The sequence below is a fragment of the Scyliorhinus torazame genome, chromosome 5 (genome assembly GCF_047496885.1).
Source record: "Scyliorhinus torazame isolate Kashiwa2021f chromosome 5, sScyTor2.1, whole genome shotgun sequence".
NCBI lineage: Eukaryota > Metazoa > Chordata > Chondrichthyes > Carcharhiniformes > Scyliorhinidae > Scyliorhinus > Scyliorhinus torazame.
In genome coordinates, this window is record NC_092711.1 from 301,972,985 (window position 1) to 301,988,123 (window position 15,139).

General features: G+C 47.8%; 1 protein-coding gene across 3 annotated transcripts in view; it reads left to right on the forward strand.

Annotated features, from left to right (window-relative positions):
* tmem255a (transmembrane protein 255A) overlaps window positions 1-15,139 on the forward strand; it is a 158,988-nt gene that overhangs the window by 20,795 nt on the left and 123,054 nt on the right. For 2 of the 3 annotated variants that reach the window (XM_072505825.1, XM_072505826.1), the window contains exon 4: window positions 12,682-12,771. The exons of the other annotated variant lie outside the window; for it this stretch is intronic. In XM_072505825.1, coding sequence (XP_072361926.1) covers window positions 12,682-12,771 — 90 coding nt within the window. The remainder of the gene's footprint in view (window positions 1-12,681; window positions 12,772-15,139) is intronic. 3 annotated transcript variants of the gene reach the window in all.

The following is a 15,139-nucleotide window of genomic DNA, read 5'->3' on the forward strand; positions in this document are numbered from 1 at the left end:
TAACAGATCCAATGCTCAGACCCTGTTGGTGGGCTGCACCATCTGGGCAGTTAAGTGTGCTGCAGTCTAGGGCAGCACGGTGGCGCAGTGGGTTAGCACTGCTGCCTCACAGCGCCGAGGTCCCAGGTTCGATCCCGGCTCTGGGTCACTGTCTATGTGGAGTTTGCACATTCTCCCCGTGTTTGCGTGGGTTTCGCCCCCACAACCCAAAGATGTGCAGGGTAGGTGCATTAAACACACTAAATTGCCCCTTAATTGGAAAAAATGAAGTGGGTACTCTAAATTTTAAAAAAAAAGTGTGCTGCAGCCTCACTAGTTGACTATCTGATGATCAAGTCGGGCACAGAGATTTTCACCTATACTCGTTAATTATTGTTCCCCAGAACAGTCCATACACAGCAGATGATTTTCCCCTTCATGACCTCACTAAAGTACATTTGCAGAAGCCAGGCAACCGACTGAGACCCTGATTGAAGCCACATAGTCCAGCACTTTTGTCAAGCTAGCCAAGTTCTTTGGACCTCTGACAAGCAGCAAAACCACATCAAAAGATGACTCATCCTCTCCTCGACCTTCTTAAATCAAGTTCACTTTCCCCATTCACGGGTCCTCCCGCCACAAGGTGGTAAGAGAGAGGGTTGGATACGGATTCCATGAAATGTATATGGTGGAATCCTCTGGCTCTACCAGAGGTGGGAAACTTGGTGTGAGGCCAAAAATCAATTCCCAATGGCGGGATGAACAGTAGGAATTCTGTACTTGAGATTATACAGGCAGGTCGAGCTTCCCGACGAACAAAGTCAGGAAGTCCTTTTGCATGCATTAGCACCTCGTGCATGCATTAGCACCTCGTGCATGCATTAGCACCTCGTGCATGCATTAGCACCTCATGCATGCTCATTAAAAGGCCACCTCAGTGGAATTAAGTTCTCTGCCTGCCAGAAATTAGGACATTCCTGGATATAATTGGTGTATTCTTGGCAAGCTTCACTTCTTGCACGACTTTGAGGTGAGTAGATGCTGCTTTGGTCTTCTTGACTCGTATCCGGTGTCAGTGGGACAAACTGCAGGAAGCCTGGACATGAGGAGAACGGTGAAGGGGAAGCACGTATCTGGGAAAGAGGAGAGCCGGAAAGTGGGGCTGGGTGGAGAGGGGGCTGGGGAAATGTTGGGGGAGGCGAGGAAAGAGGGCGAGGGATATAGAGAGAGAGTTTGAGGAAGAAGGGGAAGGAGGTGTGGAGCGAGTGTCCGGTGAAGAGTGGATAGGCAGTGACATGGGATGGAGGGTCTGGGGGTCCTGTGGCAGGATGGGGCAGGGTGGTTTACAGGAAAGGATGGTTGTAGAGAGATGGTCCTAGAGGGTGGGGTCGGTGCTGTTGACGGTGGGGTTGAATGGGGGATGAACTAAGGGGACTGGGCAGAGGTGGAGACAGTCAGTGTGAGCAGGGATTGGATGTGTTAAGGTGGCTGGTCCAGGGTGACTGTCAGGTAGGTGAGGTTTTCATGAGGGGGGTCACAGAAGCGGATTACACAAATGGATTGGATAACGGGAAGGGTCAGGGTGGGTATGGAAGGGGACTGAGGGTTAGCACTGAGGGGATGTGGAGATGGATTATGATAGAGTCCAGTGTAATGGGGGGAGGTTCAAGGCTTATAGAAGGGAGAGAAATTGTGATGTTGGCTGAGTGTGTGCTGCTGGGAGGAAATTGGTGCTTGACTGGGGAATGGAGCCAGTCTGAAAATGAACATGCTAAATTTTTCTACGAACAACAATACGGTGCATTCAGTGTAACACTGTGATCCTTCGAAGTAGGAGGAGGGTCTTTTCTGGTGGGCGGAGTTCAAATTAGCATGATTGGCTGACTAAAGTCAATAATCATGAGGGACTTGTTGCCCAGTTGTGTTCTCTTCTCTCTAGTGAAACCCACATGGCAGTAGGTTTGTTTCTGACTTGCAGGCCTCATAACTTCGAGATCCCAGCGATTCTGGAGCTGCTCTTCATTCTGCACCATTTACCATCTGCCACTGTCAGAGGCGGGGATGAAAGGAGGGAGCGAGTTGGGAGCCTCCGAGGGGCACAGCTGCTGGATGGCAGCCAGTTCTTGACTCAAAACCTCTGTCCTCCTGGTTGAATGGTTACTACTGACAGGGCTCATATTGTTACTCTTTCTTTGCTGCCAAGACAATATCTCTCAGGTAACGAAGGCCGCTCACACATGGCTCTTGTCACCCCAATGAAAGAACAGTGTCTCCATGTCCCATGTGAACGGGAGAAACACTCTTTTCTGTTCCTCCAGGATATCCTTCACTTGGAAGGGGTGGGGTGGGATTGCGCTGTCTAGATGGAAGCCAGGTAGAGGGTTCGCACTGGCTTGGTAGCTCTGAGATGGAGGCAACCCTGCAAAGAATATGCTCACTGGATTGATTACTGTAATTTGTTTACAGATCCACTGAATTTGAGATGATGCAGGCTTTCGGTAACCCTGCCTTTCTACAGGTTGTCATCCACAAGAGGAGAAAGAGGGCCCATCACAGGTTAGCCTAGGGCCAGGAGGAGCGACAGTCTGAGCACCAAGAGGCAGCAAGGCCACAAGAAGGTCAGGATGCTGGCAAACAGGATCCACTGCAGATGTGAGCAATGGCCCATCCACTAGAGTATCACAGTGCAGCTATCAGACAAATGAGTGAGACAATGCCCCAGCATGTGGTTGCACACATCTGAAAACTTCTCCATGGTGACCTGCGGCAATGATCTTGAAGGGAATTGTATGCCGGTGGTATTGAAGGTCACCTCCACCTTAAATTTCTTTGCCAGTGGCTCCTTACACGGCTCCACTGAGGCATCTCTCAGTCAGCGACACACAAGTGCACCCAGGAGGCGACAGCTGCCCTGTTCAGGAGAGTGCACCAATCTGTCCAAGAACAACGGATACCCACAGAAGACCTGGCTGGTGACATGAGTTCACAGTCCAGAGTGCTGCTGAGGAGCACCACAATGCTCTATGTGCCTCCATCAGGTTCATGATTAGGCAGGCGATAGGCCTTCTAAAGATGAGATTCAGATGTTTGGATATCTCAAGTGAGGTTTCCAGTGGGACTTCCGGTGACGGCGGGCGGGAGGCGGCCGCACAATGGAGAGCCCCCGCTCGGGAACGGCAATTTCGGGGCTTTAAGCCCGGTCCCAGGGTCCACGGAGGCGGCAGAAGCAGGGAGAAGGCACGGAGGAGGCACAGTGAAGACACAGGAGGGAAAAAACCCCCAAAGAAAAATGTCGAGGGTGAGCAAAAAAACGGCCGAAAAAAAACCAGCTGGAGGTCCGTCGGGGAGTGGAAAGGTCACCGCGGGGTCACCAGGAAAAATGGAGGCTGGAGCAACAGGGAAGGCCGCACTGCTTACGGCTGAAGAAATAACCAAGGTGATGGCTGCGGAATTTGAAAAGCAGTTGGCGCAGATTGCGAAATGCATGGAGACGGTGAGGAAGGAGATGAGGGAGGTTTTGAGTGTGCTGGTGGAGGAGGCGGTTTCCCTGGTGAGGACGGAGGTGGCGAGCACAGTGGCGGAGGTGCGAGAGCAAGGGGAGGCGCTGAAGGAAGTGAAGGAGACGTTATTGCAGCACAGTGATCAACTTGCCTCGATGGAGAAAGAGATGCGGAAGGTGATGGATACTAACAAGGATCTGCGAGGAAAAATGGAAGACCTGGAAAATAGACCCAGGCGACAGAACTTGAGGATTGTGGGGCTGCCCGAAGGCGTTGAAGGACCGAAGCCGACTGAATATTTTGCCGCGATGCTGGCAAAACTACTGGGGGAGGGGGAGGATCCCTCCCGATAGGAACTGGATCGGGCTCATCGGTCGTGGAGGCCTGTACCAAAGGCGAGTGAGCCGCCAAGGACAGTGACTCTGTGCTTCCGTAGGTACAGGGTGAAGGAGAAGGTCCTGAACTGGGCCAAGCAGAAGCGGGTGGTGCAGTGGGCTGGAGCTGGTATACGTGTATACCAGGACTTTACAGTGGAGCTGGCGAGGAGGTGGGCTGCCTTCAACCGGGTGAAGAGGGCACTGTACATTACCAAGGTGCGGTGCGGGATTGTATATCCAGCAAAGCTGAGGGTGACTTACAAGCTCAGGGACTTTTATTTTGGAACGGCGGAAGCAGCGGAGGAGTTTGCAAAAGCAGAAGGACTGTGGCAGAACTGAGAAATTGAGAAATGGCCAGGTGAGATGTAACCTCATGTCTGTATTTTCTTCTTTTTTGTATCACTGCGCGCGGGTGTAGAGATTAAAGGAGCCAAAGTGGTATATATTTGGACAAGGGAAGGGACGGGACTTTCACTCGAAATGAGAGTTCTTTGGGGTGTAGGTGGATATGCGGGGTTTGTGTGCTAAAAGGGCATCTTTGGGCTTTCCTCGGGCTGGGCAAGTGGGAAAGGGACCCGGGCGGGGGCCTCCACGCTGGCCGGTTTAAGCCGGCCAGTGAACGGGAGTGAGGTGGGGGAGGGGCTGCGGCCATCGGAGCCTGGCAGAACAGGGTCCGAGTGGTCTAGCCGGGGTGGAAAGTTGGGGGGGGAAGGAACCGAGGTTGGGAGGAGGAGTTTTACAAGAGGCAGTGGACGGGAGGAGCTGGAGACCTGGGGGGGGGGGGGGTGGGGGGGTGGGAGCTGTGAAAGATTAAGGGTGACTACGGGTAATCCCTGATTTCTTTTTGTCATTTGTTTATGTAAACATGCGGGTTGAGGTTCGGGGGTTGGTGGGTAGATGGGATCGTTGTTGTTATAATGGGGACTGACATATCTTGCTGATTATTGTTTATTGTTGATGGATGTAAATGTGGGAGAAAATGTGAAAATGGAGGAGAATAAAAAAATAAAAGATTTTTAAAAAAGTGAGGTTTCCAGTACTCACCAGAGAGTGTTTCAGGTCATTGTTGCCTGCTGCTGCCTACATAACCATGGGCTACAGAGGGGATGCCTCGGTTAAGGGAGACATGCAGGACGAAGACATCTCCTCCAAAGAGGAAGTTGGCAAAGGGGATGGAGCTGATGAGGGCCGGGATGTTGCCGAGTCACATGCAGAGACCAGAGCAGGTGTACAATGCAGCAGATAGGTCCATGCCAGTCTGATAGCTACCAGATTGCAGGCAGAGTAAGCTGCCAGTGCATTTCTTTAATTTTATGGTTTCCTTTTCTCTGCTGGCTGAAGGATCCAGATCCTTTGCAGACAACATACTTTGCTCTAATGTGTCTTGATTTATTAAAGCTGAATTAAGTTGCACTGGCTACCGTCTGCCCTACAGATGGATCGATCCTTTGCACACGCCAAACTCTGCTAATCTGCAGAGAACCTGCGCAGCCATCCATTCTCCTGCAGCCTTGGGCATCTGTAAATACAATTGTGAATTCGTCCATGCCCTCACAAAGTCCGTGTGCATGGCAACTTAAAAGCACATTGATATCTAACCTTGGCTGGAATGCACTCATGCTGTCCTCGCACTTGCTCCCAAAGGGGGAAAACGTGGCAGTGAGTTCTTTAAGATCGAGTAGGTGGGTCCATGGGGGGGAGGAGGGGGGTGTAGCATGAGAACACCATTTGGCCCTTCGAGATCATTCTATCTATTGATAGTGAGAGTTTGGTGACCGAGGGAGTATAAGGCTTCATTTTTATCTAAAGTTTAGTCTTTCTTTTATTTAGTTAATTAACTTAAAAGTTGCTGTTTGGTTTAGAAGAAGGTGAATTTTCAATCAGCTTTAAACAGGCTTCTACTTCTAGGCACTTGCAGCTGGAGCTTGTTAATTAGTTAATTGGATTAGGCCAGTTTTTCAGAGGCTAGATTCACAGTATAAAAGTGATCCCCTACAGTGCAGACTTTGTTTGCACTGAGTGCTGAATTTGGTGCTTTTTGAGTGCGATAGTGAGAGTTTGGTGACCGAGGGAGTGCTGAATTTGGTGCTTTTTGAGTGCGATAGTGAGAGTTTGGTGACCGAGGGAGTGCTGAATTTGGTGCTTTTTGAGTGCGATAGTGAGAGTTTGGTGACCGAGGGAGTGCTGAATTTGGTGCTTTTTGAGTGCGATAGTGAGAGTCTGGTGACCGAGGGAGTTAGGTGAGGAGGGAGTAAGGTGCTCCTTTCATTTTGTTTCCGACATTTCCGCAAAGAGTGTGAAGAGAGCCAGGAGTTTACAGGAAGTGTAGCTGACTGGGAGCAGAGTCGGAGGGCGGAGATCTAGTTAGTCCACACAGCAGCTATATTCTTTAAGGTAAGAGGGGATGGAGGCTAGGCCAGTTACATGCTCCTCCTGTAGGATGTGGGTGGTGAGGGATACCACCGGTGTCCCCACTGACTATACCTGCGGGAAGTGCACCCAACTTCAGCTCCTCAAAGACCGTGTTAGGGAACTGGAGCTGAAGCTGGATGAACTTCGGATCATCCGGGAGGCAGAGGGGGTGATTGAGAAGAGTTACAGGGAGGTAACCACACCCAAGGTACAGGACAAGAATAGCTGGGTTACAGTCAGGGGGAAAAAAACAAACAGGCAGACAGTGCAGGGATCCCTCGTGGCCGTTCCCCTTCAAAACAAGTATACCGTTTTGGATGCTGTTGTGGGGGATGACCTACCGGGGGAAGGCCCTAGCGGTCAGGTCTCTGGCACGGAGTCTGGCTCTGGGGCTCAGAAGGGAAGGGGGGAGAATAGAAAAGCAATAGTTGTAGGAGATTCAATGGTTAGGGGAATAGATAGGAGATTCTGTGGTCGCGAGCGAGACTCCCGGAAGGTAAATTGCCTCCCGGGTGCCAGGGCCAGGGATGTCTCGGATCGTGTCTTCAGGATCCTTAAGGGGGAGGGTGAACAGCCAGAAGTCGTGGTGCACATTGGTACCAACGACATAGGTAGGAAAAGGGGTGTGGAGGTAATAAACAAGTTTAGGGAGTTAGGCTGGAAGTTGAAAGCCAGGACAGACAGAGTTGTCATCTCTGGTTTGTTGCCGGTGCCACGTGATAGCGAGGCTAGGAATAGGGAGAGAGTGCAGTTGAACACGTGGCTGCAGGAATGGTGTAGGAGGGAGGGCTTCAGGTATTTGGATAATTGGAGCGCGTTCTGGGGAAGGTGGGACCTGTACAAGCAGGACGGGTTGCATCTGAACCAGAGGGGCACCAATATCCTGGGAGGGAGGTTTGCTAGTACTCTTCGGGAGGGTTTAAACTAATTTGGCAGGGGAATGGGAACCGGATTTGTAGTCCAGCAACTAAGGTAGCCGATATTCAGGACGCCAAAGCATGTAATGAGGCAGTGGGGAAGGGAACACTGACAAAGGAAAGTATTTGCAGGCACGGAGATGGGTTGAAGTGTGTATACTTCAACGCAAGAAGCATCAGGAATAAGGTGGGTGAACTTAAGGCATGGATCGGTACTTGGGACTACGATGTGGTGGCCATCACGGAAACTTGGGTAGAAGAGGGGCAGAAATGGTTGTTGGCGGTCCCTGGTTATAGATGTTTCAATAAGATTAGGGAGGGTGGTAAAAGAGGTGGGGGGGTGGCATTATTAATTAGAGATAGTATAACAGCTGCAGAAAGGCAGTTCGAGGAGTATCACCCTATTGAGGTAGTATGGGTTGAAGTCAGAAATAGGAAAGGAGCAGTCACCTTGTTAGGAGTTTTCTATAGGCCCCCCAATAGTAACAGAGATGTGGAGGAACAGATTGGGAAAAAGATTTTGGAAAGGTGCAGAAGTCATAGGGTAGTAGTCATGGGCGACTAACTTCCCAAATATTGAGTGGAAACTCCTTAGATCAAATAGTTTGGATGGGGTGGTGTTTGTGCAGTGTGTCCAGGATGCTTTTCTAACACAGTATGTAGATTGTCCGACCAGAGGAGGGGCAATATTGGATTTAGTACTGGGTAATGAACCAGGGTAAGTGATAGATTTGTTAGTGGGGGAGCATTTCGGAGATAGTGACCACAATTCTGTGACTTTCACTTTAGTAATGGAGAGGGATAGGTACGTGCAACAGGGCAAGGTTTACAATTGGGGGAAGGGTAAATACGATGTTGTCAGACAAGAATTGAAGTGCATAAGTTGGGAACATAGGCTGGCAGGGAAGGACACAAGTGAAATGTGGAACATTTCACTTGTGTCAAGGGAAGAGATGGTCGAGTGAGGGAACCATGGTTGACAAGAGAGGTTGGATGTCTTGTTAAGAGGAAAAAGGTGACTTATGTAAGGCTGAGGAAACAAGGTTCAGACAGGGCATTGGAGGGATACAAGATAGCCAGGAGGGAACTGAAGAAAGGGATTAGGAGAGCTAAGAGAGGGCATGAACAATCTTTGGCGGGTAGGATCAAGGAAAACCCCAAGGCCTTTTACACATATGTGAGAAATATGAGAATGACTAGAGCGAGGGTAGGTCCGATCAAGGACAGTAGCGGGAGATTGTGTATTGAGTCTGAAGAGATAGGAGAGGTCTTGAATGAGTATTTTTCTTCTGTATTTACAAATGAGAGGGGCGATATTGTTGGAGAGGACAGTGTGAAACTGATTGGTAAGCTCGAGGAAATACTTGTTAGGAAGGAAGATGTGTTGGGCATTTTGCAAAACTTGAGGATAGACAAGTCCCCCGGGCCTGACGGGATATATCCAAGGATTCTATGGGAAGCAAGAGATGAAATTGCAGAGCCGTTGGCAATGATCTTTTCGTCCTCACTGTCAACAGGGGTGGTACCAGGGGATTGGAGAGTGGCGAATGTCGTGCCCCTGTTCAAAAAAGGAACTAGGGATAACCCTGGGAATTACAGGCCAGTTAGTCTTACTTCAGTGGTAGGCAAAGTAATGGAAAGGGTACTGAAGGATAGGATTTCTGAGCATCTGGAAAGACACTGCTTGATTAGGGATAGTCAGCACGGATTTGTGAGGGGTAGGTCTTGCCTTACAAATCTTATTGAATTCTTTGAGGAGGTGACCAAGCATGTGGATGAAGGTAAAGCAGTGGATGTAGTGTACATGGATTTTAGTAAGGCATTTGATAAAGTTCCCCATGGTAGGCTTATGCAGAAAGTAAGGAGGCATGGGATAGTGGGAAATTTGGCCAGTTGGATAACGAACTGGCTAACCGATAGAAGTCAGAGAGTGGTGGTGGATGGCAAATATTCAGCCTGGATCCCAGTTACCAGTGGCGTACCGCAGGGATCAGTTCTGGGTCCTCTGCTGTTTGTGATTTTCATTAATGACTTGGATGAGGGAGTTGAAGGGTGGGTCAGTAAATTTGCAGACGATACGAAGATTGGTGGAGTTGTGGATAGTAAGGAGGGCTGTTGTCGGCTGCAAAGAGACATAGATAGGATGCAGAGCTGGGCTGAGAAGTGGCAGATGGAGTTTAACCCTGAAAAGTGTGAGGTTGTCCATTTTGGAAGGACAAATATGAATGCGGAATATAGGGTTAACGGTAGAGTTCTTGGCAATGTGGAGGAGCAGAGAGATCTTGGGGTCTATGTTCATACATCTTTGAAAGTTGCCACTCAAGTGGATAGAGCTGTGAAGAAGGCCTATGGTGTGCTCGCGTTCATTAACAGAGGGATTGAATTTAAGAGCCGTGAGGTGATGATGCAGCTGTACAAAACTTTGGTAAGGCCACATTTGGAGTACTGTGTAAAGTTCTGGTCACCTCATTTTAGGAAGGATGTGGAAGCTCTGGAAAAGGTGCAAAGAAGATTTACCAGGATGTTGCCTGGAATGGAGAGTAGGTCTTACGAGGAAAGGTTGAGGGTGCTAGGCCTTTTCTCATTAGAGCGGAGAAGGATGAGGGGTGACTTGATAGAGGTTTATAAGATGATCAGGGGAATAGATAGTGTAGACAGTCAGAGACTTTTTCCCCGGGTGGAACACACCATTACAAGGGGACATAAATTTAAGGTGAAAGGTGGAAGATATAGGAGGGATATCAGAGGTAGGTTCTTTACCCAGAGAGTAGTGGGGGCATGGAATGCACTGCCTGTGGAAGTAGTTGAGTCGGAAACATTAGGGACCTTCAAGCAGCTATTGGATAGGTACATGGATGACGGTAAAATGATATAGTGTAGATTTATTTGTTCTTAGGGCAGCACGGTAGCATTGTGGATAGCGCAATTGCTTCACAGCTCCATGGTCCCAGGTTCGATTCCGGTTTGGGTCATTGTCTGTGCGGAGTCTGCACGTCCTCCCCGTGTCTGCGTGGGTTTCCTCCGGGTGCTCCGGTTTCCTCCCACAGTCCAAAGATGTGCGGGTTAGGTGAATTGGCCAATGATAAATTGCCCTTAATGTCCAAATTGCCCTTGGTGTTGGGTGGAGGTGTTGAGTTTGGGTATGGTGCTCTTTCCAAGAGCCGGTGCAGACTCAAAGGGCCGAATGGCCTCCTTCTGCACTGTAAATTCAATGATAATCTATGATTAATCTAGGACAAAGGTTCGGCACAACATCGTGGGCCGAAGGGCCTGTTCTGTGCTGTATTTTCTATGTTCTATGTTCTATCATGCAGATTAATCTGGGAAGATCGTGCTCCTGTCCTCCCCACCCACCCAGCGCCACTCACACAAAGTAACCCACATCCCTTGACATCGTCATCATGTTGATTCACATGACATCAATAAACCATTAAAGTTTTGATCTTTTTGACTTGGGAACCTCATTTCTTGCTCCAGTGGATCTGGATTAACCCTTTTCACTGCCAGTTACACCTCGATTATCCCAGCTCCTGAAAAACTTTATTTCCCAATATAAAGGCAGAGCTTTCACAGGGAAAGTTCTAAGTGGATGCAACTCACTTCTTTTGAACATTTACACTAATTTGTGCAGAGTAAGGTATGAAATCAAGGACTGGATTTTCTCCAAGATTTGAACATAGTCTAATGGATATAAAGAGACTGCATAAGCGGTGGACTTCAGGTCTCCGTCCGGACGCTGAGGGAATAGTTGAGCCATTAGGTTTCACTTGAAGGTCAATTGCTAATAATATAAATTATGTAACCTCATCTCAATCATTGTCTTTTTTGGGACTAGGCTAATTCTGCAAAAGCAAAGTTCTGCGGAAGCTAGAAATCTGACATATAAACAGAAAAGTTGGAAATACTCAGCAGGTCTGGCAGCATCTGGGGAGAGAGAAACAGAGTTAATGTTTTAGATCAATGACTTTTCATTAGAACTCTTCCCAATTCTATCCTTTGCAGTCTAGAAACCCAATGATTCGTATAAGCATATTTACATTGAAGGTTGAGAATCACCGGTCAGCATCTGATGAATTGAAGCTGTACTATAAGTTACAACCAGAGACTTTATGTTCATGACAATACAACATTTGGTGGTGCGAAATACTCTTGAGTCAAATATAATAGGGCATTAACTTGACCATGATAATGACAAATGCAAGTGGTCTGTTTGCAGGAGGAGAGAATGTCCTGAACCTGTTTGGGACATTGGGAATGGGCTGATTTTGTGGCTAAGTATGAGCTGGATATATTTCTGACCTGAACCACAATGTAACACTCTGGGCTGGATTCTTCCGTCCCGCCCACCGCAAGATCGCCACGGGTGGGACGCGGACCACGTAAAGGTCCATTGACCTTGGGCGAGAATTTCCGGTCGCTGGGCGGGCGCGGCTGGAGAATTCTGCCCTCTGTCAGACAAGAAAAGGTTCTGTTTCCTCGTGCTTTGAAATAGTCATTCAGGAGTGTGGTAAACCACTGTTGAACCTCTATTAGGTGATGTGTGGTAGGACCTGTACTACAGGTTCGTTAGTAGCCCCTGCCTGCTGGCGCCGCCCAGTAGGCGGAGTATAAATATGTGTGTCCTCCATGCTGTAGCCATTTCGCCAGCTGCTGTGGGAGGCCACACATCTTAGAGCAATAAAGCCTCAGTTGTACCCAACTCAAGTCTTTGTGCAATTGATCGTGCCACAGGAGTACAGTTTTTTTTACTCTTAACTGTTGTAAGCACATGTAATGATTTCTCATAATACTTGCACGAATTTGTCTTCAGCTTATTTGCAGGTTTGTGGAGAAGGAACAGGACTAATTGGACAACTCGTTTTTAAAGATCTGTCACAGGCACAGTAGACTGAATAGCCCCCATCTGTTCTGAGTGACTAAAGGGTAAATCTTTGGGTTCCGCCTGCCCCGGGATGGCCAATCTGATGGACCATTGAAAGTTCCGTTCACCGTGGGTGGGAATTTTCAGTCTCAGGATGGGCAGGACTGGGAAATCCCACCCTATAATTCAATAACTTAACTAAAGCTGTGACAAATCTTAACAAAATGCCAAACATGCCTTATTGACTTAGTAAAGATGAGTTCCTGAATGGAAGTCTTTGTGGGGTTCCAGAACACTTACTGGGAAATCCTGGGTGCTTTGCATATAATTATTGGCTGGAAATCTAGAGAACACTTGTGCTAATTCCCTAATTCATAGGATCCTGGTTGGAAGGCTCCCGACCAGACAACAGCTAATATCACCTGCCTGCAATATCCATTTTCCCTTTCTTTTAGTATAACTTCTCAATTAGATTCACTGATTTTGATTTGTTTAAGCATTTTGATTAGATCTGCAATCCATTTCATCATGTGTGTCTCAAAACAAAGCAGAAATACTAAAGTTGCTTTTAGTGTTTGAATACTCTACCCAGCCTGTGTTTTCTTTCGTATTAAATGTACATTCTGTTTCTTTAGCTGGTGGCATCGATCGTGTTCATCAGCTTTGGTGTTCTGGCGTCTTTCTGTTGTGCCATTGTTGATGGTGTATTTGCTGCCAGACACATTGTGAGTATATGTTGTTTTGCCAAAGAGAGTTTCTTTTCATATTTTCATATTACCTCGTGTAGTAAGACAGTTGGAAACTGCCTTTGTCTTCTGCTGATTTCTGGGCACTTAGCAGCCATAGGGACAACTAACTTTCCTTCACATTTTGGAATTGGCATGGTTCCAGGAACCTGTGGACCATGCAGTACCTTTGCAAAGTAATTTATACACAGACACAGCTCCAGGGTCCCAGGTTCGATTCCCGGCCTGGGTCACTGTCTGCGCAGAGTCTGCACGTTCTCCCCGTGTCGGCGTGGGTTTCCTCCGGGTGCTCCAGTTTCCTCCCACAAGTCCCGAAAGACACGCTGTTAGGTGAATTGGACATTCTGAATTCTCCCTCAGTGTACCCGAACAGGCGCCGGAATGTGGCAACGACGGGATATTCACAGTAACTTTATTGCAGTGTTAATGTAAGCCTACTTGTGACAATAAAGATTATTATTATTATTCAAGAGCTCCAAGGTAAATTCTCTCGGTTTGAACCTTGCCTTTTGCATAGTCACTATTTTATTTGTGAAACTTACCAAAGAGCGACCGAGCCTTGATTTCATAAACCTATTGCAGAGATCGTTTTCTAGAATTAATTTGTTTTGGGAGGCAGTGGTGTAGTGGTATTTGTCATGATATACATCAGCATATCATGGTGCAATCACACACACACGGACACACTGATGGACATACAGTAGGACCAACCAGCACACACATCGCAGCCAATCACCAGTGAGAGCACACACACTATAAAGACAGGGGACACCAGAGTTCCCGCTCATTCTAGCAGCAACCAGCTCAGAGCACAGAGCTCACATCCTGCCTCTCAGACATTCACCATGTGCTGAGTGCCTCACCTAGATAATGATAGGACAGGGTCCACAGATAAGCTGGTAATGCACGTACCCAAGCTTACAGTATATTATTACAGTTGAGTTGTTAATAAAATAGAGTTACACCATCTCCAGCCGTGTTGACCTGTTTGTAGACCAGAACACCCAACACGACAGTATTGTCACTGGACTAAGTAAACCAGAGACCCAGAGTAATGCTCTGGGGACCCAGGTTCAAATCCCACCACTGCAGATGGAGAAATTTAAATTCAATAAAAATCTGGAATCAAAAGTTTAATGACGACCATTGTCGATTGTTGTAAAATCCCATCTGGTACACTAATATCCTTTAGGGACATGAGCCAATGGCAGGCTTCCTTGTTCTCGTGGCAGGTTGCGTGGAAAATCCCAGCTGTAACCTTTCTTTGCTATTTGCAATGATCCATTTGTAGGATTGTCAGTTAAGGAGGGATATGTCACTGGAGGGAAATGTTATTCGGCACAATGCACCTTTGGGTTGAGAGGAAAAGAATAACTAAACACTGTTGGCCAATCTTGAAGTTCCACTGGACAATATTCACAAGGGAGTTCACAATTCAGGTATTCCTTCTTTTTGCATAGGACTCCATCGAAATGGCAACATCCGTCCCAACCAGTCTGTGTTTGCTATTTATGCTCCACACGAGCAGCACGTTATGAGGGAACCCGTCAATAAATGTTGGTTGTTACATTTTGCTGAATAAAAGGATGTGTTCCCATTTCCCTTGATTCCCTATTAAGAGTTCCCAAACTCTCTGCTCCGATCACGCACCATGGTAGCACCTCACACCCCTATGTATAAACAGAATTTCCACCTGTTCACTGTCTGAAAACAATTTAATTTTCTGTCTTGTGTTCCTTCAGTCTCAATCTATCAGTCACTGCGAAGTTGGTTTCTATCTATTAGGGCAGCAAGGTAGCGCACGTGGCTAGCACTGTGGCTTCACAGCGCCAGGGTCCCAGGTTCGATTCCCTGCTGGGTCACTATCTGTGTGGAGTCTGCACGTTCTCCCCGTGTCTGCGCGGGTTTCCTCCGGGTGCTCCGGTTTCCTCCCACATTCCAAAGACGTGCAGGTTAGGTGGATTGGCCACGATAAATTGCCTTCAGTGTCAAAATAGGTTAGGAGGGGTTATTGGGTTATGGGGATAGGGTGGAAGTGAGGGCTTAAGTGGGTCAGTGCAGACTCGATGGGCCGAATGGCCTCCTTCTGCACAGTATGTTCTATGTATCGATGTATGTATTCTGGTCCCTCCCTCCACATTTGATTTTAAACATCTCGATCAAGTTGACCCACAATCGGCTTTGTGTTGTGGTGGAAATGAGCCCATTCTTATTTTCTTTCAAATCTTCATAGTTTCTATTTTCTCATCCCAGGTGACTGTTGAATCTGGATTGTGCTCTCTCTATTACCTCAACACTCTTACTCTGACTGTGGTCTTGGTGAAGTTTTTTGTTCAGTTCCCCCATT